General features: G+C 41.1%; 2 protein-coding genes across 2 annotated transcripts; one reads left to right on the forward strand and one right to left on the reverse strand.

The window, feature by feature from the left end:
• Positions 1–16,136: 16,136 nt before the first annotated feature.
• On the forward strand, positions 16,137–22,882 carry erlec1 (endoplasmic reticulum lectin 1). Its single transcript, XM_079248589.1, has 14 exons — positions 16,137–16,416; positions 16,586–16,690; positions 17,347–17,427; positions 17,611–17,688; positions 17,779–17,842; positions 17,923–17,969; positions 18,062–18,285; positions 18,433–18,568; positions 18,655–18,816; positions 18,902–18,961; positions 19,125–19,249; positions 19,879–19,956; positions 20,061–20,136; positions 22,076–22,882. Exons 1-14 carry the CDS (start codon positions 16,231–16,233, stop codon positions 22,145–22,147), a joined length of 1,494 nt encoding a protein of 497 aa, XP_079104715.1. The 5' UTR covers positions 16,137–16,230; the 3' UTR covers positions 22,148–22,882.
• Positions 22,883–23,880: 998 nt separating this feature from the next.
• Positions 23,881–25,545, reverse strand: gpr75 (G protein-coupled receptor 75; the record flags this gene model as incomplete). Its single annotated transcript, XM_079249105.1, has 1 exon — positions 23,881–25,545. One exon carries the CDS (start codon positions 25,543–25,545, stop codon positions 23,881–23,883), a length of 1,665 nt encoding a protein of 554 aa, XP_079105231.1.
• Positions 25,546–26,504: the final 959 nt, after the last annotated feature.

Below are 26,504 nucleotides of genomic sequence, written 5' to 3' on the forward strand. Positions count from 1 at the left end.
TGTGTGACTCAGCAGGACAGAAGAAAAAGAGTGACTTTCTTCTGTCCTTTACAATGTGCCCTGTTAAAATGAGATACCACTCAGAGAACAGAGGTTTTTTCAGTCTGCACTGACTCTTAAAACAAAGTATTATATACAGATACAAGCTTTGCATTGCTCTAACAAGACCACTGACTATGACTAACTTTAATACTCATAAAGGATTTTTAAACAAATAACAAAAGGAAATTTTACTAAATTTCAGGAATTGCATGATTACAGATCTGTTGGATTCTTGGCGATTTTCTATCACTTTTGACAAGGCGAATAAAGACTCCTTCAGTTGCATAAAACTAAAACTACCATTGCATGAGTACTAGTATACTTTTTACACAAAACATAGCATGGATGCAATGGCTTAAACTTTTTGGTTAATTGCACAGTTACATCTAGAACGTAGTACTACAAGCGGTCCTTGTATTACGATTAAGTTCCGTTCCTACTGCTGCGATGTTACCTGAAATTTCGTGTAAATTGGATTATAACCTTAAATACTCCGTATTGCCCCCTTGGTCACTAAATAACTATCTAAATACACATAATACACATCATATTAATAGAAAAGCAACAGCACAGGCAAATAAAATTTGGTGTCGTTCCATCACGTGTCTAAGAGCTTATATGGACCCTTATAACTTCAAAACTTGCTCTATTTTTTTATTTACATTTACATTTCTTTACATTACTTTACATTTCGTAAAGTTGAAACGACGTAAGTTGAGAACCGCATAACCCAAGGACCACCTGTATTTCTAATGGACTACTACTACTGATTATTGCATTGTATTATATTGCTGGGTTAGACAAAGTTTTCTTAGAATTACATCTGAGAGACTTCATATTTTCATCTGAGCTGCGGTCCTCCTGCACAATGGGAATGACTGTACGCTGCCACCTGATCTACGGTTCAGTAAAAGGGTTCTTGAGTTGTTGCTGTCACTTTCAGAGCTTCCGTGTGACATTTTTAAGTCAGTTACTATGTGTCTCAGTAAATAAAAAGTGAATTCTGCACACTCTCATTTTAAATTGGGTGCATCCAGCTGTTGTGTTCACAATGTCTTTCAGAGCTGGAGCCAATTAATGCCTGTACCTACTGCTGTCATTTGACGTGTGACTGAATGCTGATAAAAGACTTTTCCATTGCACTCTAAAGCTACATGTTGGCAAAAGAGCTCTAATATTGACATGATACCTCTCCAAAAACACAAAGACCAAAGACTGAACGTATGAAGAGATAACACAATAAACTTAGTTTTGAGCAGTGCTTTAAGTGGGCCGGTATGCACCAGTACGCAGTATCGGCACTTTTAAATTCTATCCCTTTGCATACTGGGACTATTTTTTACAGCGTATAGTGCATGCTGGGACTTTTACCGGCTTTCCTCAGCAATCAGCATACCGTCCTACAACTTTACCACATATTACAGCTTGTATTTTTTTATTTTAATGAAAATAAGTCACCTCACAAAAAATGTATTGTTGAGACACAAAACGCTTGCTGTAGCCCGCAAAGTCACGCCGCACTTCACGTTGTTCACTCGCTTCTGTGTTTACATTGAAGTGGACGTGCTTTGGATGAGAGTAAAGGCGGAGAGAAAAGAAAAAAATCTATCGTAGCTGTAATGCTAGCCTGGCTCCAAAAGGGCTTGAGGACACAAACTGGAGCAGAGCTGAATAATAACAGTATTACTCAACAGCCATTTACTACACCAGACAATGAAAGTAAATTACTGCAAACTAAGTGTATGGCTGGTCAGTATTTTGAGTTTTTGAAGATAAGATAACATTGCAAAGTGGCATGGACCAGGTCTAATGCTGTGAAAAACATATTTCACAGAGGAAAACTGTAATAATAATACTCTGTTAAATTAGTCTGGTAATAAGCTAAATAAGTCTAAATGTATCATTTTTCTGTTTTTAACCCTTTCATATACAGTGGTCCTGTAGTGGGCACCTATTTACAAGCTTTGTTCTTGGATATTTTATTTATGAATGAGGATGATATTTTTGTAAATAGACTACTTCAGTGGATGTTCGTGAGTCATTCAATACGTTTCCAGTCACTGGAGAATAAGTAAATATATGATACATTTGAACGTAATGTAATTATGCAACTTTGCCTTTGCAATAAATTGTAAAAGAATGTTACAGAAATTACACTGCTATATCTCATAGAAGATTTACAAAATACAATTATGATTACATGCTATTTTTTTGTAGGGTTCATTGAATAAATCATACAAAATTCTAAATGTCACTAACAAATAAAAAAGTATTACTGCATATTTGTAGAGATAAAATACTGTATTTAAAAAAAATGTTGCATTGTTTTATTTTTCTTAATTCATGCATGAAAGTTTTAATGAACTTTTAGTTTATGGATTTACTTTTCAGTGTTATTTTTAATGCCCATGCAATGAGGCTTGAAGTTCATAAAAGTGTCTCCATGGCACTTTAAATTTGGCAAATGTGGATTTGAATTAGAACTTGCTGTGTTTGTTTTTTGTCATTTCTGTGCAATAAAACTATTAACCTATAGATCAATTTATAGATCTACAAATAAGTATCACCCATGTTTTTGTCCTATATTTGCATGACAAACTGACAGCAAGTCATTAAGGGAGCACCAGCACTTATTTTGTTCCACTTAAAGCACTGGTTTTGAGTCTGTACTTTATCTATTTCCCTGCATAGTTATTGCTATTCTAACTAGACACAAGCAGGAAATTGGGATCGCTTCACTAAAAAAACGACCCCCAAATATTTTTTCTAAAAGGTGTTTCACTCACCCTCATTCACTCATTGGAAAACATCTTTGGTTTAAAGCAAAATGGTTGGGGAAATTTGGAAAGACATGGGAGAGTATAACTGCAAAGAAAGTCATCCACACTCTTACTGAACTGTGATGTTCATCTACAGCACTGAAACCGCATGTTCCATTAATATACTACAGAAAGTATTTATCTAATGAAATTTCATCTACAGCACTGAAACCGCATGTTCCATTAATATACTACAGAAAGTATTTATCTAATGAAATCTTATTCCAGTCGTAATGGCAAGATCAAAACTGATGGGGTACATTTGATGAGAAACAATGTTCTGTGATCTGAATCGAGACATGGACGTCACATTACTTTTCCATGTCGCGTGCCATTACGTCACCAATCATTCTTAAATGCCATGGTTGTTCCATCCAAGCCAAGGACAGACTGTGCAAATAGTTGCCAACAAGTGTGCAGCTGCAGCTGGTGTTCTGTCGGTTCTGGCTTCTTTGTCGAAACAGCATACCAATTAAGCCTAACTCAAGCTGTTCCCCAAACCATAACCTCAAAAAGGCATTACAGAAGTCTTTAATATTCCTAAATGCATAGTTTCACTACATTCAAGAGTATGTATTTCCATTAATCAAAGGTATACTATTTTGATGGGTATGCTTAACTGACAGAGCACCTGGTTTTTATCTGCAAGAGTTTAGCTGAACATCTACAACAGGCCAGGCAATCTTCCAATCAGCTGACAGGAGACAAAGGTGTGCTGAGTAGAGCCAATCCCCGTTAGGTGACAGCAGATTCCTTTATTTCCTGAAGAATAATTAATTGGCCCTGCAATGAATTGGCGAGCTGTCCAGGGTGTGCCTCGCCTCTCGCCCAAAAGACTGCTGGGATAGGCTCCAGCTTCCTCGCGGACCTTCATTGGACTAAGCGGTTAGGATAATACATGAATGAATGAATGAATGATTAAGTGTGCTAAAGGATATCTTAAAGTAAGCATGAGAGCTTCTCTCGGGGTTATTTTACTTAGTTGGGTCCATTTCAGAAAAAAAGGAGGAGGAATTCTCACAATTTTGAATCAGAAATAATTTTGGCACGCATGTCTTAGATGGTGGGAGGAAGCCAGAATATCAAAAGAAAGATGTAAAGTCAGTCATGGCCCCAAACAAATTCAAACCAAGTTAACCACCATTATGATGACTGGGTCTGTTTTTCTGCCAAACAGGGCGAAAGAAGAGGAGAGAAAATTTAGGTTATAGTAAATAATAAACTCTGGAGCGTTAACCAATAAACTTGTTTATGGACCTTATTGAATTTTCTAGGCAAGTGTTTGAACAGATTTTTTGGGCTGATATTATTGGGTTGGTTTTTTTTTATTATTGTTTTACCGTTATGCACCATACACAGGTGACCAATGTTCCCCCGAAATATGAACAAAATTCCAAGATGCCTTTTAAAGCATTAATAATTTAAAGGTAACTTTACTCTTTCCATTCTTTTTGTTGACAACATTTTGTAATGCTGTTTTCAAAAACTTGCTTTCGTGTAGAAAAAAAGATAACCATCCATCCAGTCATGCATCCATCCTTAACTGTTGAAAATCAATTATTAAAGCTTCTTTCTTGGATCTCATGTTTACTGGCGTGCGCCCCTTCAGATGTTCTGTTTCGTAGCATCACGGAGAGAATAAAAGAAAAACTTTAAAGACTACTTTAAGGACAGCATGCCTGAAGTTTTTCCTTTTTTTTAAGTTTATCTAAATATGTCAACATCCTTGTATCACTGCTATACTGTTGACTCAGTATTCTGTCTGACTGTTTGCCTTTGTTTCCAGTCTTTATGGATGGATTTCTTCACCCCTGCCTGATATTAAACCTTGCACTAAAGTTGTGGAAAGAAATGTTGAACTATTGACTAACTAAGAGTCACTTATCTTTGAAGAGCACATTCATTTTTGTAAGCTTGCCTGTTAAGAAGTTGGAAGTATATACACTAACAGTGAAAAGTTTGGACACACTTTTCCATTAAAGCCAAAGGGAAAGTGTCCAAACTTCTCTCTTGTGGTCTACTAAGTGAAAAATCTAATGTTTTTCTTCTTTTGACTTCAGAAATAAAATATCCTTGTTGTGAATCTCAGAAAGAACTCCACTGTGTCAAAAAGAAAACCTCTTAAATGCAGAAATCGTTGGCAAATCCAGCACCAGAAGGGCATGACTGTGTCTAAAAAATAAGGCTCAACTTTACTAGAAAAAAATCACCCGCCACGAGACATGTTCTGGATGAATCATGGCCAAACATCTTTGGATTGTAACTCCACCTTTTGGTGTCCTGAGGTTTCTGGACGCAGATTATTCGAAGCAGTAATGCAATTAAATTGAGTATTTTCATGGTGAAACCACAAACAAGTGAAAGCAGCAGCTTAAATTGGCAGCATAAGGGGTGAGATGCCAAACAGTCAGCAGTGAGGGGGGGTCCAGGCAAAACATGTAAGAACATCATTCATTTAGCCCAATTTCAGTTGTTCAAGGCTAAAAGACTTTGACGCTTGCTTTTTATAAATTTATTTATGTTTTTTATTTCTCTGTGTGTGTGTGTGTGTGTGTGTGTGTGTGTGTGTGTGTGTGTGTGTGTGTGTGTGTGTGTGTGTGTGTGTGTGTGTGTGTGTGTGTGTGTGTGTGTGTATTTTGTCTGACCAATCTGGCCTTTATGACGCTAGAGGCAGGTGAAGTAGCAAGGAAGAGCAGAAAGGCAAGCAGCTCAGATCCTGCCAGTCACGGAGGGCCCAGAAGACAGAGTAGCCGGTCCCTGCAGGACCAGCTGGCAGATGGCTGCCTCAGGATAATGACCAGGTGACATCTGCAGAGTGAACAAGCCATCAGGCTAACAGACTCACCTTGACCCACCAGGGAAGCCAAGTTGCCCCATCTCCTCCTCCTCTTCCTGTTATTCCCTCAGGTTACACCCACAACCAAAGAAGTACAACAGAAGGTTATTGATCTACTAAGTTTCTCAACTCCCCCCAAAAAAAGAGGTGTGAGAACGTCCGCAGCAAACATTCACAGATTTTATGTGGGTGTTTCAATTGAATTTTCCTCCATTCTCCGGAGAGTGAGTCTGTAACTAAACCTGGAGTAAAATTTTGCACTGAACTAATTTTTTTCTTTTTTTTTCTTGTGTAATTTTAAACAAAACTCCTAAAGATATAAAATTGTTGTCAGATAAGTCAGTCTTATGGCAATCCTAAAACAAATAAAATACTGTGGTTGGAAGAATCATGTAATAACACAAAAAAAGATAAAATAGCTCATTTTTGCCCCATTTGCTTTTTTCTTTTTTTTTTTCCTCACAGTGGTGCTGACAAGTGATTTTTAAAAGGCAAAGCCTGCCTCTTATGAAGACTCATACGCATCGACGATGTGATGCTGTGCACAAAGGTCATCTTCTGACAGCACTGAGATCATGAAAAGGTCAGATTCCCCGTGCCATTTTGAAAAGAGGCAGCATGATGCCAAGCTGCCAATATAATTTCAGCATGTCTTTTTCATTTGAGTGTTAACACCATGCATTGTTTGCTGAAAAGTTTACCTTTGCTGCATGGCTGCAGGTAAACAGAGGTTGGGGATAAAGTTTGGGAAAATCTTTGGAGGCTGAAAAAGAAGAGGAGCACTGTTGAATGAAAATGAGCGGAAACTAGCAACACAGTGGCGACAGATGTGCACACTTCGCTGAAAGACATGGTTTTCACGTTCAAGTGTGGTACAGATGAAAAAAGTCAGAAGACATAGAGGATTTGGGGGTCTTTAGGGGAATCCTTGAAAAGTTGGCAAACATTTTAACAATGCAAGATGGGTCCCTTGCTAAACTGAATGCACCCAAATTAACGGGATTACACAGAAAGTGATGTGCATCATGGAAGCTGGTTTTCATTTGGCAGGACACGGTTGCCAATTTAGAATCAGTTTAAGTCATTCTCTTTTTAGAGGACGTAAATATTGCAAGCATTAGCACACGGTACAATGGAGATCAGTGATGTGAATACGAAGTGCCAGGATCACTTATTGATAATATGATGTTGTAAAATGCATGTTTAGTTCATTATATCACCGAACACAGCAAAGTGAAAACATTATATTTCAATGTTCACTTCTTTATTTATTTATTTATTTATTTATATATTTATATTTAGTTGCATTATCAGAGAACACCTATGACACATATTCATTTGCAAATAGTATTTCTAATTTTAAGTTTTAACATATTTAACACTTGTGTTGCAAGTGTGTAACCACTTCGTTTTAACCATCTGGGAGTATGAAAGCACACAGAGGCTGAAGGTTGAATTAGACACACACACACACACACACACACACTGAACTGCTGCCTTCACTTGTTTTCTCTCAGTTGTCTGATGCTTTACACATCTTCTAAATGCCGGACAGTAGATATACAAACTGAAGAAGCCATCACATCTCACATATCTCAAGCCAGTTAAACCAATCTGAGGTCTAAATTGCTGCCAATGAAATCTTGTGACTGCATTCAAATGATGATGGATTGTGTGGGGAGTCTTTGCATCAATTACGCAAGAGCAGAGCCAAATATAAATGATGCAGCGAGTGCACCACATACTGTACCTCACCTCAGCAAGCCAAAGGGCAATAAATACTTTCATTTGTGGCTCTTTTGTTTTTTTCATGCATGTTATTGTTGCTGACAGTGAAAGTAAACTACTTGGATATCCTACATATTATAATTCAGATTAACACAATATGATTTCAATACAATTTTTGGTACTTTTCACTGTATAGTTAATAAGTGATCCATCCATCCATCCATCCATCCATCTTCTGCCGCTTATCCGGGGTCGGGTCGCGGGGGCAGCAGCCTAAGCAGGGAAGCCCAGACTTCCCTCTCCCCAGCCACATTTGCCAACTCTGCGGGGGGGATCCCGAGGCGTTCCCAGGCCAGCCGAGAGATGTAATCCCTCCAGCGTGTCCTGGGTCTTCCCCGGGGTCTCCTCCCCGAGGGACGTGCCTGGAACACCTCACCAGGGAGGCGTCCAGGAGGCATCCTGACCAGATGCCCGAGCCACCTCAACTGGTTCCTCTCGATGCAAAGGAGCAGCGGCTCTACTCTGAGCCCCTCCCGGATGACTGAGCTCCTCACCCTATCTCTAAGGGAGAGCCCGGCCACCCTGCGGAGGAAACTCATTTCAGCCGCCTGTATACGAGATCTCGTTCTTTCGGTCACGACCCACAGCTCATGACCATAGGTGAGGGTAGGAATGTAGATCGACTGATAAATCGAGAGCTTCGCCTTCTGGCTCAGCTCCTTCTTCACCACGACAGACCGGCGCAGAGCCCGCATTACTGCAGACGCCGCACCGATCCGTCTGTCGATCTCACGCTCCATCCTTCCCTCACTCGTGAACAAGACCCCGAGATATTTAAACTCCTCCACTTGAGGCAGGACCTGACTCCCGACCCGGAGAGGGCAATCCACCCTATTCCGGCTGAGGACCATGGTCTCAGATTTTGAGGTGCTGATTCTCATCCAAGCCGCTTCACACTCGGCCGCGAATCGCTCAAGCGAGAGCTGGAGATCACGACCGGACGAAGCCAACAGGACCACGTCATCTGCAAAAAGCAGGGACCCAATCCTGAGGCCACCAAGTCGGATCCCCTCAACCCCTCGGCTGCGCCTAGAAATTCTGTCCATATAAGTTATGAACAGAATCGGTGATAAAGGGCAGCCTTGGCGGAGTCCAACCCTCACCGGAAACGAATCCGACTTACTACCGGTAATGCGGACCAAGCTCTGACACCTGTCGTACAGGGACCGGACAGCCCTTACAAGGGGGTCCGGCACCCCATACTCCCGGAGTACCCCCCACAGGAGCCCCCGGGGGACACGGTCGAATGCCTTCTCCAGGTCCACAAAGCACATGTAGACTGGTTGGGCAAACTCCCATGCCCCCTCCAGGACCCCAGAGAGGGTATAGAGCTGGTCCACTGTTCCGCGACCAGGACGAAAACCACACTGCTCCTCCTCAATCCGGGATTCGACTATCCGGCGGACCCTCCTCTCCAGGACCCCTGAATAGACCTTACCAGGGAGGCTGAGGAGTGTGATTCCCCTGTAATTGGAACACACCCTCCAGTCCCCCTTCTTAAAAAGGGGGACCACTACCCCAGTCTGCCAATCCAGCGGTACTGCCCCCGATGTCCACGCGATGCTGCAGAGGCGTGTCAGCCAGGACAGCCCCATAGCATCCAGAGCCTTAAGGAACTCCGGGCGGATCTCATCCACCCCCGGGGCCTTGCCGCCAAGGAGCTTTTTGACCACCTCAGCGACTTCAGCCCCAGAGATAGGAGAGTCCACCCCTGAGTCCACAGCTCTGCTCCCTCATGGGAAGCCGTGTTGGTAGGATTGAGGAGGTCTTCGAAGTATTCCCTCCACCGACCCACAACGTCCCGAGTTGAGGTCAGCAGCACCCCATCTCCACTGTACACAGTATTGACGGAGCACTGCTTCCCCCCCCTGAGCCGCCGGATGGTGGACCAGAATCTCCTCGAAGCCGTCCGGAAGTCTTTCTCCATGGCCTCGCCGAACTCCTCCCATGCCCGAGTTTTTGCCTCGGCAACGGCCGAAGCCGCATGCCGCTTAGCCCGTCGGTACCCATCAGCTGCCTCCAGAGTCCCACAGGCCAAGAAGGCCCGATAGGACTCCTTCTTCAGCTTGACAGCATCCCTCACTGCTGGTGTCCACCAACGAGTCCTGGGATTACCGCCACGACAGGCACCAACGACCTTGCAGCCACAGCTCCGGCTGGCCGCCTCAGCAATAGAGGCACGGAACACAGCCCATTCGGACTCAATGTCCCCCGCCTCACCCGGGACATCTTCGAAGCTCTGCTGAAGGTGGGAGTTGAAGCTCGCTCTGACAGGGGACTCAGCCAGACGTTCCCAGCAGACCCTCACAACACGTTTTGGCCTGCCAGCTCTGACCGGCTTCCTCCCCCACCATCTGAGCCAACTCACCACCAGGTGGTGATCAGTTGACAGCTCCGCCCCCCTCTTCACCCGAGTGTCCAAGGCATGTGGCCGCAGGTCCGACGATACGACTACAAAGTCGATCATTGAACTGCGGCCCAGGGAATCCTGATGCCAGGTGTACATATGGACACTCTTATGCTGGAACATGGTGTTCGTTATAGACAATCCATGACGAGCACAGAAGTCCAATAACAAAACACCATTTGGGTTCAGAGGGGGGGGGACCATGCCTCCCAATCACTCCCCTCCAGGTCTCACTGTCATTGCCCACGTGAGCATTGAAGTCCCCCAGCAGAACAATGGAGTCCCCAGAAGGAGCACCCTCCAGCACTCCCTCCAAGGACCCCAGAAAGGGTGGGTACTCTGAACTGCTGTTCGGCGCATAAGCACAGACAACAGTCAGGACCCGTCCCCCCACCCGGAGGCGGAGGGAAATTACCCTTTCATCCACCGGGGTAAACCCCAACGTGCAGGCACCAAGCTGGGGGCTGATGAGAATGCCCACACCTGCTCGGCGCCTCTCACCATGAGCAACTCCAGAGTGGAAGAAGGTCCAGCCCCTCTCGAGGGTACTGGTTCCAGAGCCCAAGCCATGCGTCGAGGTGAGTCCAACTATATCTAGTCGGAACCGCTCAACCTCGCGCACAAGCTCAGGCTCCTTCCCCACCAGAGAGGTGACGTTCCACGTCCCTAGAGCCAGCTTCTGCAGCCGGGGATCGGACCGCCAGGGTCCCCGCCCCTTGCTGCCGCCCAGCTCACATTGCACCCGACCCCTACGGCTAATAAGTGATATTTGTTTGAATTTGTAAAAAGTAATACAACTTTTGGGGGTTTTTTGTTCACCAATTAAATATAAAATAATATTTTAACCTAATGTGAATGCCTTGTTTTTAGGATTGCAATTGATAAAAGCAGGATAGTGTCTGTCATGTATTTTTTTGGGGGTTTTTTTGTTGTTGTTGTTTGTTTGTTTTAATTTGTTGTTGTTTATGCTGATACTGAACAAAATATTCACAGTCTGCAGCTTTTATCCAATCAATCCAGACCTCTGCTCCTCATCTTGCACTACTGGAGTCATTTAAAAACACTAAAGGACTTTCACTCTCTAAGTCTTTGGAGTCTCACTAAGCTCTCCGAGCTTATACACGCTGGTTAGGGTGCATTTTCAAGTAGTTAACCCACTTTCTGTTCTTTCTATAGAACAAAAGGACACTTTTGGGGTTTCACTGCTTTCTCCATTCAGCTTTAAGTCTCAGACGAACCAACTTGTATTTACATAAACATCTACTATCATCTTTGAAAGTGGTCATGACGGGATAGACTACTTTGATGTGGCTGGAAGTGGAAGTTTCACCAAGATGGTAGTTTTGTTAAGCAAAAGGTATAAATACTAAATTTAATATCTAAAGAAATTAGACCTCTCTATCTCATCAAGGTTTAATCAACCCACAAACTGCACCATTATACATCCTAAAAGAACTGTAACCTAAACAGTGGTCTGGCGGTGTGTATGTGTTTTTAGGATACATCGGTGAAACTGAGATATTCTTTCTTTTGATATTGTCACACAGCAGTCAAATATAGTAAGGAGCAGCTCTGTGAGGACCTGGATCATCTCCAGATGCACCCAAACAAAAATATTCTCTCATTACCTTCTCTGCAGGGATGTGCAGAGCAGCGCTCTGATCCACTGGCACGCTCAAATCCATTTCTTTCACATGGGCCTGACTTGCTGTTTGGCTTCTTTGCCATATTTATTCAAGTTGTAGCACCTTGTACGATTAGTTTAGCCCATAAAAAAGCATTTTAGTCTGTCTGAAACACAACAGGCGCATAAGTGATAACATGTTCATGCAGAACAGACAGGATTTGGAGAGCTTGGTCAAGCAAGGTTTACGGTAAATATCAGTGTTCCTGGTGTTGTGATACCACACTGCTTAAACTGATTGACACACTTGATGTTTTTCTGCCGAGGATTTATCAAAATGCAAAAGTGACTTTGAGTCTTTTGATTTTGGCATCCCAGTAAAAGCTCGAGGAGAAATGTATGATGTAATAATGCTAGTTGTTTCAAGTGCACAGCATTAATTACTTCCTTACTGAGCCACAAGTGATTCATCCGAGAACCTTTATGGGGTCTGAATCAGAGCAGAGAGGAATAAATAGAAAAACAAAAGAAAAAAGCTTTTTTTTTTTTTTTTTTTTTTTTTTATTAAGAGAAAGCTATGCAACAAGTAGGAATGCTTTACACAAATCAATACTGAATGTCACTGGAAAAATCTAGCCCCCAAAAAAGTGCCTTCATTGATTTGATGTCTGGCATATTCTATATGTATTTTTAGGTGACAGCTCAGGAGATATCTTAATCTTTGCTTGAGACCTTCAAATGCCAAGATTCATTTCTCCAAGCTCGCTTTGGAATGATGTTATTATGGTTGGGGGAATGACAGTTGTATCAATTATGCATAAGGTGAGTGTGTATGGAAGGCATCTATGTAAATCAAGTTCACCCCACGGATGACAGTGAGATAAACGAAAAAGCTCATTTCAAAGTGGTGAGTTTAGCTTGCAGGAATCTATCAAGCTATCTATCCCTCTACCTATGCAGAACATACTCTAACCACATCATGTAAATATGTTCTTTTTAATGTAGGATGCACACAGAAGACAGGTGTGAGGATAATCTGTATGCACGTAAGTAGAGTTCTTGTAGGCGATGGATGATCCCTTGCTCTGTCCCTTGCGTGTATTCTTCCCTATACCTCCGTATCCCCCTCTTCTCATAATCCTTTCCCCTCTTTGTCTCAGAATCTCTGTTCTAAGCTCATGTCTTTTCTGCTGGCTTGCAAGCTGCACATCCTCACATCAACAGCTCCACCTGCAGGTGGAAACATGCTCACAGCTCCAAGGCAATGATAGTGCAATGCAGCATCACATATTTTTCAAGGTCTTTGTTTTAAATTTCGCAATAACTGCAAGTTCTTTTCTTGTGAAGTCCTCAGTTTGGGGGGGGGGATTTATTTATTGTCTGCCAATGTAAAACAATGCTGAATCAACAGAGTTACAAAATAATAAAGCACAACCACTGCACTTTGGTGCAGAGCTGCTCCAGTCATTGCTTCCTCCAAAGTCAACCAAGGGATACTCCGTAAATCACTATCTCCAATGAATCCTGACTTTCAACTTCAAGATCGAAAAATAATTGTGAGACATCTTGAAGTATAAGCTCTATTCACTCAGCTCACACTTCCAAATCTATCCACTGGGAGGCAGAGAAGAGGCACTGACCTGGAAACCTGTCTTCAACGTGGATGCTATAAGGCAGACAAATGCTATAAGAAACTGGTTTGTATTGATTGGTTTCAACTACTAAGAATGTGATCAAGTGTATTAAGACAATGAAGAACTTAGCAGAGAAGAACACAGGGCAGATAAACAAAAGAAACTTTCTTCATGTGAGATATCAAACAGATGCTGTAAAATACTTTCATCATCTCCATTTATACTCAAGTTCCCAAGACATGATCGTGATGATATATGTTCAAGAATATTAATGGGTTCAATTCCTTTCTAAGTTATAATATCATATATTGCTACCAGGTATTAAGAAATCTTTCCCCTTTTCCCATATTGAGGAAAAGCAAAATTACCAATTACTTGTGAAAAATGGATGTCATGCTACATTGTGACTGATATAAATGCTGCTGTATACATTGTATATCTCTTCAGATTACATGTCAACATTTAATAATGTCAGAAGATTTAATATCTAAAGAAAAAAAATAACACAGATTTAGAATACAAGTTTTATATTGCAAAATCTTCAGACACTGTGGAAGCAAAACAAAATACCAGCTGGAGCCAGTAAACAGATGCATATGAGCAACCAGAGGGAAGTAAAGGGTAACAGATAGTCACCCTGACATGCCACTTGATCCCTGCCTCACAGAACAGCACACATATGAATTAAAGGAATAGAAATGATAAACCTTTGGTGCTTACTTTCCCATCACAGTTCAGACTGTTTTTGTCAGTAAAGCGATACTTTGCCGTCACTGGGGTGTAAGCTCTGCTTTAATGATTGTTGACTGTAATAAAAATTACTATACGTGATGGTAATTCAATTATTTGTGACATCACAAAAGACACGTGAAGACATACAGCAAAGTAAAAGCATGAATGAATAGTGAATTAGACATGTTTGGACCTCATCCAGGCTAATTTTGGCACTTTTGGCTCAATTACTGCACTAGCAAGTGTATGAGCCAGAAGTGATCTTGATATTAGTCACTAGCCTGGACATGTTTATCGGAAGGTGGCTTGTGGGCTCCATGTTTTCTGGATCAGTTCTTGGGTTGGATGTGTAAGTGGCTGTTTGCCAGGAAGGGGTCTAAATATGAGGAGATGGCTTCACCACAGATTAAAGCAAGTCTATTATGAGATATGTGTGGTGGTTATGTGGCTGAGTTTTGGCAGCTACATTCACATGGAGTCAACCCGTAGGTCAAAGCCAATGTAGCCCAAAGAAACTGCAGATGCGGAACTTATTTGGGCCAAATATTTTTTTCCTAAAGTTTGACTGTTGGGCATTCAGGATTGTGTCTAATTGTATTGTTACAGTATGGCAGTGTGGTGCGGAATTTATCAATTGTATAATGAAATGAAATGCAATGAAAAATACTTTATTAATCCCCAAAGGGGAATTCAATATTGTAGTATATAATAATTAACTTAAGGAGGTCTTGTTCCAGAGGCTGATGGCTGCTGGCAGGAATGATCTTCTGTATCTTTCAGTCTTGCATCAGACCTGAAGAAGCCTCTCACTGAACACACTTTGTTGTTTCATCACTGTGTTGTGGAGAGGATGTGAAGAATCCTCCATCATCTTCATCAGCTTGTGCAGCATTCTTCTTTGGACAATCAGCTCCAGCGGCTCCAGAGTTACTCCAAGCACAGAAGCAGCTTTCTTGATCAGTTTGTTGATTCTCTTCAAGTCTCTGGTTCTGATGCTATTACCCCAGCAGATGGCTGCAAAGCTGATTGCACTCTCCACAACAGACTTATAGAAGATATGCAACATCTTGGTGCAGACGTTAAACGATCTCAGCTTCCTTAAGAAGAACAGTCTGCTCTGACCTTTCTTGTAGATGTATTCAGTGTTGCATTTACAGTCCAGTTTGTTGTCCAGCTGAACTCCAAGATACTTGTATTCCTCCACCACCTCCACCTCCTCTCCCAGGATGGAAACAGTGCTTTGTTTATTCATGTTCCTCCTGAAGTCAGCAATCATCTCTTTTGTTTTGCTGGTATTTAATATGAGATGATTGTCACCGCACCATTTAACAAACTGTGCTGCTGACCTCCATCTCAGAACCTTTCAGTCTCACAAACTGTGGTCTGTTTGTGAGGTAGTCATCGATCCAGGTGGTTGTATAATAGCATATAATAATAGCAGATAATATATATATAAACATATATATACATATATATATATATATATATATATATATATATATATATATATATATATATATATATATATATATATATATATATATATATATGTATATATACATATATATATATATATATATATATATATATATATATATATATATATATATATATATATATATATATATATATATATATATACATATATAATTGTTCATCATTATCATTGTTCTTAATTATATTACAAACATGTAAATATTTTATGCTGTGAGAATGTGCTGTGAATATTACATTGTAACTGGGTCTTTGTGAGACTAGTTGCAGAACTCAGTTTTCTCATGGGAAAGCTTACTAAGAAGACAACGCAGTTTTAACCCTTGCTCTCAGCGACTCATCTTCATTTCACTCTCAGCTCAAATTCAATTTACATGTTGTTTTCTGTATTTGTGCTGAAAGACTCTTGATAGATAAATTTACTCTACCAAGATTACGTTGGTCTGTCATTCTTATTTTTAAAGGTTGAGACATTTTTTTTTTTATCTAACACATATAAATGTCGCCAATTTAAAAATTAAATTCATGCATTTAGCTTTACTTTTAATGTTAAAAACGCACGAAAAACGAAAGAAACGGGGGGAAAATATATTGATTTCTTCCTAGTGTAAAAATGTCTTTCAATAACCCCGTACCGCCACCAGATGGCGCCATTGTCAATTCCAGCTCAATGACGTACCGGAACAAGACGTGGCAAACAAACAGTTCACTTCCTGTTTGGGGCGCTATTTACTTCCCATTGTACAGTTATATTTGACATCTGGCAAACTGGACATCTCTTGACTTTCACAGTACTTTGTATTTAATTTGTCCAACAGATTTAAGCAGAAGAAGGGGAAACTTTAGCGAACTCGATGAGAGGGCTGCAGGAGCTCAGCAGCCGGACAGGAGAGATGCTTGCTGGGCTGAAGCTGCTGTTGGTGCTGCTTGGAGGGCTGCTGGAAGTCTGCAGCGGGGTTTCTGCCAACAGAGGAGGTTATCCTTCCTTCACCGATGAAGTTCCTTTTAAAATAACCTGGCCAGGCGCTGAATTTATTCTGGTATACCTCCTCTTCAAGTAGCACTTGTATTTGAGGAACACAGTCACCACAGAGACTGTCACTATGCTAAATCACTTCTGTAACCCAGTGGCTTGAATTTAGTTTATTTTGTTTTAGTTTTTGCTCCTAATTCAGACCCAGTGCTAACATGTTGGTCTCTGTTTTATAGCCAACTTCAGGAGTACTTTACAGCGAAGATGATTTTGTCATAATGACAACAGCAGAGAAGGAGAAGTACAAATGTCTGCTGCCTTCCCTGACATCTAAAGAGGAGGTGGGTAATGTTCAGAGTCTGCTCCAGATAGAAGACTTTCAGCTGTCAGGTCAGCAGAAAAGGGGTTTGTAAATAAACCAGGTTTTTCCTCATTGCAACACAAGTAAATTTTCTAAACAGCCCCACTTAAAGCTTAATGGAGTCTTTAACAAACTAGACTTTGGATGGACAGAAAAACAGGCCCGTAAATATGCATGAACATGAACAAAGACTAATACTAAGACTCTTTTACTTGTAAGGATGTGCCACAATTGTGCTCTTTCATTCTTTCAGAGTCTGATACCTTTTAATAGTTTGTGTAAGACTTATGTCTTATGTTATATTAAGCTTCAGCATATGCCTTTCCTGTTTGGTTTTCCGTATTATATCACAAAAGACCTTTACGTTTAGATAAATTTTCAAATTATTCAGTTTTATATTATATTTTTCCAAATTTGCAAACCAGTCAAACTGAAATTTGTTTCACTCAAAAAAAAAAAAAAAGAAAGCAAATGATGTGAAACTGTAAAAGACAAACTAAATGCATCAGGATCCATACTGCATCTGTGCGACAAGAAAGCTTTTTACACAGTTTGATGTTTTTCTGTCATTCGATTAATGCTGCATGTTTTTCCTGATCCTTTCTTTTTTTTTTTTTTTTTGGTGCCTATCATCAGGATGATGATAAAGGTTACAGTGGACCCAGTCCAGGAGATCTGCTAGAACCTCTGTTCAAGCGAAGCAGCTGCTCGTACAGGGTGAGAACATTTCTATCCGGAGTGAGATTGAAATTGAAAGTGTGTTTGAATAAAATTCATGCAACATCAGCAGAGCATGACCAAACATGTTTTTCTGTTTTTGTACTAAATGGTTGAGAAAGAGGCTACAATGTTTGGCCAATTAAAGATTAAGTCTTAAATCTTGGTTTACCAACACTGCAGATTGAGTCGTACTGGACTTATGAAGTATGCCATGGAAAGCATATAAGACAGTATCATGAGGAGAAGGAAACTGGACAGGTCAGTACACTGAGTCATTAAAATTTAGATGCCATAATTGAGAAGCCTCTACACAGTTTCCTATGAATGTCATTGTGTGCGTTTTCACAGAAAATTAGCGTTCAAGAGTACTTCCTGGGTAATTTGGTACCAACGAGCCATTCAGCAGAGACTGGTGTGTTTCTTTGTGATTGTACTGTTTGACTCTTTTATATCTTAAATCTGGTATTACAGATTTTTTTATTATTTTCCCAGATCAAGCTGAAAAGAAAGAAAATGCTAAAGCTGCACCAGAAACAGAAGTAAGAAAATTTGACCGGATTAAGCAGCCAAAGCTGCCAAAGCATCTGTCTGTGTTTATGTTTCCATTCCTTTTCCCCTTCTATATTTTAAGGTGCCCACTAAAAATATAGAGGGTCAGCTGACTCCTTACTACTCATTGGAGATGGGAAATGGGACTCCTTGTGTGCTGAAACAGAACCAGCCACGCTCCACGTCTGTGTTGTACGTCTGTCATCCTGAGGCCAAGCACGAGATCTTATCTGTCGCCGAGGTCACCACCTGTGAATACGAAGTTGTTGTGTTGACGCCGCTGCTTTGTGCCCACCCAAAATACAGGTAGATTCCTCATTGGGATATTTGTGCTAGAAGTAGATTAAAGATTTTTAGTGATGCTGTTTCAGTATAATTCTTGCATGTTTTTGTTCTGCTGAGATGAAATTGGTGCTTTCCTCTCACTTTTCCAAACCAACATATTGATTGCAGGTTCAAGACCTCCCCGGTGAATGCCATCTTCTGCCAGGCTCTGGCCGGTTCCCCTCTGCGGCCCCAGCGCCTTGCCCAGTTGGACAAAGAGCAAGAGGATCAGCTTAAGCCACCTTTCAGCTCTGACAGCAGAGAGGTGAGGTATCTTTACAAAGCTAAAAGCTTTCACTTGTGCAAACCTGCATGGCTCATGTATATATTTTTTTTTTTACATCTTTTTAGGAGGAGGTGGCACCAGTTAGAGAAGAAGCTTTCACTTCCACTCACAAACCCATGACTGTGGGAGGACAGTCTCAGGTCACCGTCGGCACCACTCACATCTCTCGTTTGACAGACGACCAGCTGATAAAGGAGTTCCTCAGTGGCTCGTACTGTCTGCACGGGGTGAGGCATGCTTGTCTGTGGTACTCAGGTTTTATTTCCGAAAATATTCAATAGTGCTTAGAGGTCTTATTGTTTTGTGTTTTAGGGGGTGGGATGGTGGAAATATGAATTCTGTTACGGAAAGCATGTCCATCAGTACCACGAGGTAAGACTCACCTCTTTCCAGTTTGTGCGGAAACTGATTTAATCTTCTTTTTCTTTTTTTTAAATAGTGTGAAAAATCATAGATTGATAGAAAATGCGTCTTTTTTTTTTTTTTTTTTTTTTTAGCTTTTGTTTTCTGATTAAAATGTCTTTCGCTGTCCTAGGACAAAGAGCAAGGAAAGAACATTGTGGTTGTGGGAAACTGGAATGCAGAGGAGCACATTGACTGGGCCAAGAAGAACGTCGCCCGATCCTACCATCTCAAGGATGATGGAGTCCAGAAAGTCAAGTAGGCCATTGTTTTAAATGACTGAGTGAGCAGTTCTGCTCCAAGATTTGTTGTACATCAGCAGGCTACACCCAAATTGCACATGGCTATTTTAACACCATAAAAGTTTACACTAACGTAGGTAGAAAACCGTGCCCATTTCAGGCTGGGATAAAAGGTTCCTGTTTTCCACCTTCCTTTGCAGTTCCCTGTCTTGTTGTGAGTAATGGGTTGAATGTACAAAATGTGCCATTTCCACCAGAGAAAATATTTCCAAATTCCAATCAGAAGTCTCAATTTCTAGGGTAAAAAAAAAAACCATTGAAGTACTGTTAGAGCATTATTAACCCATTTATTTCCATCATAAACCATATAACTGCTGATAAGGAATTATTGTTTGCTCTTGCGAAACAAAAGCAGCAAACGCAACATTAATAATGGTGAATCATTGTGAGAATTTTCACTAGGAGCTCTAACAAAGTGGAAGGTTGTTTTTGGAGGTTGTGAGTTGGTAGGATTAAAGACACGCTCTCAAACACTGAAGTTATTTTTTTTCTTTCTGTAAATATCCTCTTTAAACGTAGCCTGGGTTCAAATTAAGATGTCTTCATTATTTCTTTATCCTCTTGTTTTTCTGTGCAACATGACAGGCTGGTTTCCCACTTTTATGGCCATGGGGATGTGTGTGATCTGACAGGAAGGCCCCGACAGGTCATTGTCAAGCTGAAGTGAGTGAAAAGTCCCGAGGAGGGCAAGAACATGTTCAGACATGAACAACATAATACCTCATCATTTCCTGCTAGTTTAACTGCATTTCCCTTCCTTCTGTCAGATGTAAGGAGTCTGAGTCTCCCCACGCCGTCACAGTCTATATGCTGGAGCCTCAGACTTGCCAATACATCCTTGGGGTAAGTTAACTCCTAGCCACAGTCACAGATTAAGCAGTTGACTGTTATTAGGTCACATTATTTGCCTATTGAACATCATGTGGGTCATTAGGGTCATTTTCACTAGGACTATCCTTAAACTTGAGGTGGAATTGTATTTTTATATTAATAATACATTTCTAACTGAGTGAAATGATCCAGAGTTATGCAAGTGGTAGCCATGATAAGACCTGGTCCTATTCTCTAAATGCACAGTCAAGGTGCTTCAAAGCTTCCTTATCTTTCTGTACCACAGGGTACACGGAACAATTCAGTTCAAAAGGAGAAGAGATAATGAGGGTTCACATGTTTTGGCAGCTGCTACGTTAAAAGCGACGGTTAATTATTTTATATAGTAATACTAATGGGATTCATGTAGATAAAAGTGAGTTAGCAGTCATTCTTTTTCTCATTTCCTTTTCACTTTTTAATTCTTTAAATTACCAGCCTTGGCAATAATACAGCCTGTGTGAAACACAGAGCAAAATATTTAATCTAGTCTCCATAGTTAATGTCTTGAACAGTTTCTCCACAGCACATCATCAAAACTTAAAATTTTCTAAGGTGTGCTGTCCTAACCTTTGATACCACAAAGTTTTTTACTGAAGTATTTAATGTAAAAAATTTTTATTTATTTTACTTTATTTAGTTGCCCATATAGGACTTAGAATGCACATAAACATGGCAACAAGTGACCCTAATAAGTGGCTATGTATCCATATACAGCAATGTTCCATTATTTACCTTGTTCTAAATGAGACAATGTTTTGATTATGAAGTTTACAAGAGTTTCTTCTAGAAAATTATAGTCATCGTCCCGAAAACATGCTCTAGAGACTGTTCCAATTAAAACAACAGGCTCATATATGATAACAAAAAGCAGGAATATTTTAAACATGGTTGTAACATTATAAGTTGCTATATCCTAGAAAAAAAAATCTACTTCCTGTGGTATCCCTTCATGTTCTAATACATGTTATGGCTTCATTTTGCCTGCTCAGTTCTGCATATTTCACTCCAGTCCCAAACTAAACCGTAAAAAAGTTTTGTTTGATTTAACCAGATATGTTGGAGCAGGGAAGCATAGAAAACCCTTGATTAAACCACTCTTTGATCAAGCTAACATTTGATTAGCTAGCTTAGTGTTTCTCATTCTGGCCTTCAAGTACCACCGTCCTGCTTGTTTTAGAGGCGACCCTATGAGACAACTTTTAACACACCTGAATTAAATGAGTGTCTGGTTAGCCGGCTTGTATAGAATTGGGTGGGAAGGTTCATTAATGTGAATCAGGTTTGATGAAGTAAGAAAATGTCTAAGACATGCAGGGTAATGGTACTTGAGGTTCAGGATTAAGAAACACTGAATTAGTTTACCTATGGGGCCAGCATTGAAGATAACTTGTGGTGCTAAAACACATAAAGCAGCAATCGAAATATTTATCTTTCTTTTGTTTACTCATTTTCAGGGTCACTTGGAAGCTGGAGCCTATTCCAGCTATCCGCATGCAAAATGCAGGGTAAACCTTGGATGGGTCACAGGGCGTACCTCTGTATTTCGTTAATTGCAGGACACTTTGAGGAGAGGAATTTTGGCATTCCATGTGCTGGGACTAGAGTATAAGGAGCATAGTTAAAGTACACAGAGTTAATTAGCTTGTTTTAGGAAACAATGTTAGAAATGAATTGTTTTACTCCCTGAGAAGTTGCAGCACAAGAAAATGGAAGATGTAGTTTTCAAGAACCTCTGTCACGCTATGACCCTAATTTACATGATGTATCCTAAAATAGAATGAAAACTGGAATGGCTATATCCTCTAATGTGTAACTGCACTACTTTAGCTATGTGTAGTTTAACTTACATGAATGACTTCATATTTGGGGTTATTTACATCTAATTTTTTTGTTTGTTTGTTTTTTATAGGTTGAATCTCCAGTCATATGCAGAATTCTTGACACAGCTGATGAAAATGGACTTCTGTCAATCTCCAGTTAGACTGTCAAGGGTCATATGAAGGACAAGAATACGCTTAATTTGGCCAGAAGTCTGTTTGGTTGGAGATGCCAATAACACTGTGTTCAAAACCAAAACTGAGATTCAACCTGAACTTGGGGCAGGACTTTATAAAAGCCAAGGAGCCCAGCCCTAATCCATGCCCTGATCTGTGCAGCTGGTGATGCTGCATCAACCAAGTCCAACCGGCTGGCTATAGAGTGGAAGGAGCTGACGCCTCACTCCAAATGGAAATGTTGCCTGGACTACATATCTATGCTTCTCTTCACATTGATTAATTGCAAGTAATCAGGGGGTTTGATAATCTTCAGGGGAATCGAGTCTGTTCATGGTGGTTTTATTGTCTGGATGTGTGTATGTGTGTGTGCGTGTGTGTATGTGTGCGCGTGCGTGCGAGAGAGAGATATGAAATGATACACTGCTTGGCTGTGGCACTTTTATTGTAGTTATGAAAAAAGTCAAGTTTGGCAATGTTTTGCAGCAGGGAGAATGAATGCTGTATCAGATTACTGGATGAATGAGTGTAACTTATGCAATATAGGTTGCTATGGAATAACAATGAAAGTGAGTGGTTCCAATTTCACTTAAGCTTTACAATGACTGGGTTCATTTAAGAGGTATTCTGTGGTTTTATGAAGATCCATACATGGATCCTTTTCACTGCTGTATTGGAGAAGAAAATGAATTTGCAAGAAAGAATTAAAAAGAAACCATAAACCTTCATTAGTATTATTGCATTACTGCAAAAAAAAAAAAAAATCACAAATTTCTTTTTACATAATAAACGTAGGGACATAAATGTGCTTGGTTTCCATCTTTTCAGGAGGATGTGTAGTTTTCACAGCACATCTCAGCCCACTAGAGGACAGTGATGCTACATGTTGTATGTAATCTTCCATTTACAAAGTTTTTTTTTTTTTCTGAGACAATAATAATTAATACTTTTTCAGTCTTAACATTACAACTCAGAAATGCTGCAAATCAAATGTTATCTGCTAATCTTACATAAATTCCTGTTGGGGCTGTAGATGTTTCAGATGAAGTTATCTGCTTTTACATCTATGGATAAATAACTGAAATATATAGAGAAAAAAAAATATAGATTTTTCTCATAGCCAAATATATCATTTGAACATTTTGTCTGATTGAGAGCAAAGCCTAGTTTATTATAACATGAAGAAATGCATCATGGGTTCACATTTTAAAAGCTAGTTTAAAAATTCAAAATACAGATATCTTGCATTTACCAAACATTTATTGTGTTAAAAAGTGTATGAGGCTCACAAATACATAATTCTTCAGAAGCAAAAGTCCATCCAGGTGCAATCACATGCCACTGACAGCCATGAGTGGGCTTGTGCAGGGTTACATAGTAGCCTGATGCTGCAGCCGCTGTCTTTGGCAACAGGGCAAAACCTCCGTACATGTGGGTTATAATCGCACATGCTTGCACAACATAAAGGAAGATAAGGTTAAACTATCAGTGAGAGCAAAGAAGTTCAATAAGTCAATTCTAAAACAGTTTCTTTTGAATCAAACACTTTATAGTATAACTTGGTTTTAATTTCAGTGGAAAGGCTTATCCTCCATGTCTCGGAAGAGGATAAAAAGCCTAATACTAATTCAAAATGCAGCAGGCTGTATTTATTTTTCTCTTTTGATTCACATTTTATTTAAAGCCACAGTAATATTGTCCAAGCCCTTCTGGTCTATGACTAGACCGAAGGAATAGGTATCTGATGAGCTGATGTGCTGTCAAAGTCTTGCAGTGCATCTTGGTGAGTGTGGTAGTGCATGGCTACATAAGACTTGACAAAAGCAAATGTTTGAGAGCTGACTGGTTGTAGGCTGGTGGGGGAGCTTGGACCTGCAGAGGGACTGCTGTTGTATATACTATAGTAGGGCTCAATGCGGGTGTTGATTGGCGTAGAAGTACTTGGGAGGCGAGGTTTGCGCACACCTGTGACCCTAGGACTACCACCGCACTCCCTTGAGTGACTAGGTCCACAAGCCTGGTCCACCAGCCTCTTCTGTGGCTTGGGTGACAGAACATAAGCTGAATTGGTCTCATGATGGGAAGATTTATTGCGATTGACTTCCAGGCTGCCCTTCCCCATTGCATGCAGGCGAGTCTTTTGCTTGCAGCAGAGAAAGCCCAGTGCAGCCCACTGAACACAGCATAGCACACGCCGACGGAGGCCTGCACTGTTGCGTGAATACACAAATGGATTAATGCCAGATTTGAGAAAAATGAGCACAAAGCCACACAGTTCAAACTGGTAGTGAGCAAAGCTACTTTTAGGAGACAAAACATCCTGTGCTAGTGAAGCCCCCATTGGCAAGCAACAAAGCAGCACAGAAAACACAATAACTACACAGGTCACGACCGCCTTGGAGTCTTTGGCTGTGGCCACGTTGACTGAAGAGACCAGTTGACAGCAGGTGGCTCCTTGGGCTGCCCCTGGAACTACAGCTTGGTTGGTCCTGTTGGTATACGCATGTGTCTGCACATTTTGCAGTTTATTGTAAGTCTGGTTACGGTACAGGGAAGGGCCTTGAACAGCACACTGCATGCTCTCAAACCCAACTGCAATAAGAGGAGGAGGAGGAGGAGGAGGAGGAGGAGGAGGTGGTGGGCATGTGGCATCTACACTGATGATGGGACATTTCCTCACTTGTGCATTCTTCCTCAGTGTCTGAGCAATCATCAGATAGGACACAGACACCACAGCCACACAAAAGGCAAAGTCTGCCAGGTAAATGTACAATACAACCCTGGCCTGTCCACTTCCCAAGCCAAAATGCGGTAAACAGAGTCCATCTCTGCGTGGATATGCCCGCATTGTAAGTAGAGCCGCCATGGTGAAGCTGGACGTCCATAACAGGGCTGTGAGGGCCAGCGTGCAGGGGAAGGAGGCGGTTCGGTTGGGCTGTTGCCCCAAAACCATGCGCAGCCTGTGCAAGGCAATGACCGCTACAGTTTCCAGGGACATGATGATAAAACCCGAGCTGGTCAGGTGGAAGGCAAAGCAGAAACTCTTTGACACACCATCCCCTTCGCCGGCATCCAGGAAAAGCACGAGTGCAAACATGGGAGCAGTCACACAGCAAATGAACAAGTCGCAAAAGGACAGGTTGAGGATCATGAAGTCAAAGTTGGTGCGGAACTTGCGAAATGCTGGATCAAAAAAAGACAAGAACACCACAAGATTGCCATAAGAGCCCAGGAAGAAGATAAAGATGAGAAGGAGGGAGCAAAAGGTCAAAGTAACAGTGTGGATCACAGCCCAGCCTGAAGGGGTGTGTGTACCCGGAGTGCCATTGAAAGTCTGCTGTTTTGGCACATCCACCAGGTCTGATGGTACATGAGTGGTGTTCATTGTATTGTTGGAAATTTATAAAGATTCCACTGTCATCACTTTTAGCATGATTCCTGTACATGACATGGGTATAGTATGCGCACTGTGACTGTTTCCTCCGCCATTGTTGCCTCCTCCGAAGCGTGCTACAAAGGATACAAAGACAGTTGTTAATCATTTGACTGTTTATCATATTAAATACAGGAAATTAAGCCTTTCAGATTTCATTTTACATTAAAGCAGATGTTTACAGTTATTCGGTCTATATGTTACACACAAACCAGCAGACTATGCACCACTGAATTTGGGCAATTGCACCTTACAACCCCCACCCAAAACAGTGCTCAAATCCTAAGAAAATCACCGCACATCACAGAATGTATCTCCATTTAAAACTGCCGAAATGTTACAACGATCAACTCCAACAATGACAAAATATATCATACCACCTGCAATCGATCGTGTGTCCATCATCATCATCCGATCACAGCCCGTCTTCATTTAGAAGCAGTACGTGTAAGTGAACGCACCGCTGTGATGAAGAAAGAACAACAAAACGTCCTCACCGGCAAATCTTCGGCAAGCACCAGTATGAAATACGTTTCCTTACATGTCTCTTGCAATCTTGACAAATACACAGAGCAGTTGGTAGCGGCTGATATGTTAATTTTTTTTTTACGACAAATCCACTGCAACAGAAGAGCGACAGCAGCTGGACGTGCGTTGAAAAATGAGTATGAAGTCACTGTCTACGTATCTGAGCATGAGCATAACCACTGCATTCAAGCTAAGAAAACTCACCTCTCTGCCCCCCCACCCCTCATAATAATTCAACAGAGCAAGACAGGCTATCTCCTGCTAGCCTTGAGTCGCCGCATTGAGAAAAATCTCACCATATTACCGTGTACAGTATTATATTGAAGCAACCCTTTCCATCCCTCCGCTCTCTGTCATATAATAACTGTAATTTCTGTAACCTT

This window comes from Telmatherina bonti, assembly GCF_933228915.1.
Source record: "Telmatherina bonti genome assembly, chromosome: 11".
NCBI classification, from domain to species: Eukaryota; Metazoa; Chordata; class Actinopteri; order Atheriniformes; family Telmatherinidae; genus Telmatherina; species Telmatherina bonti.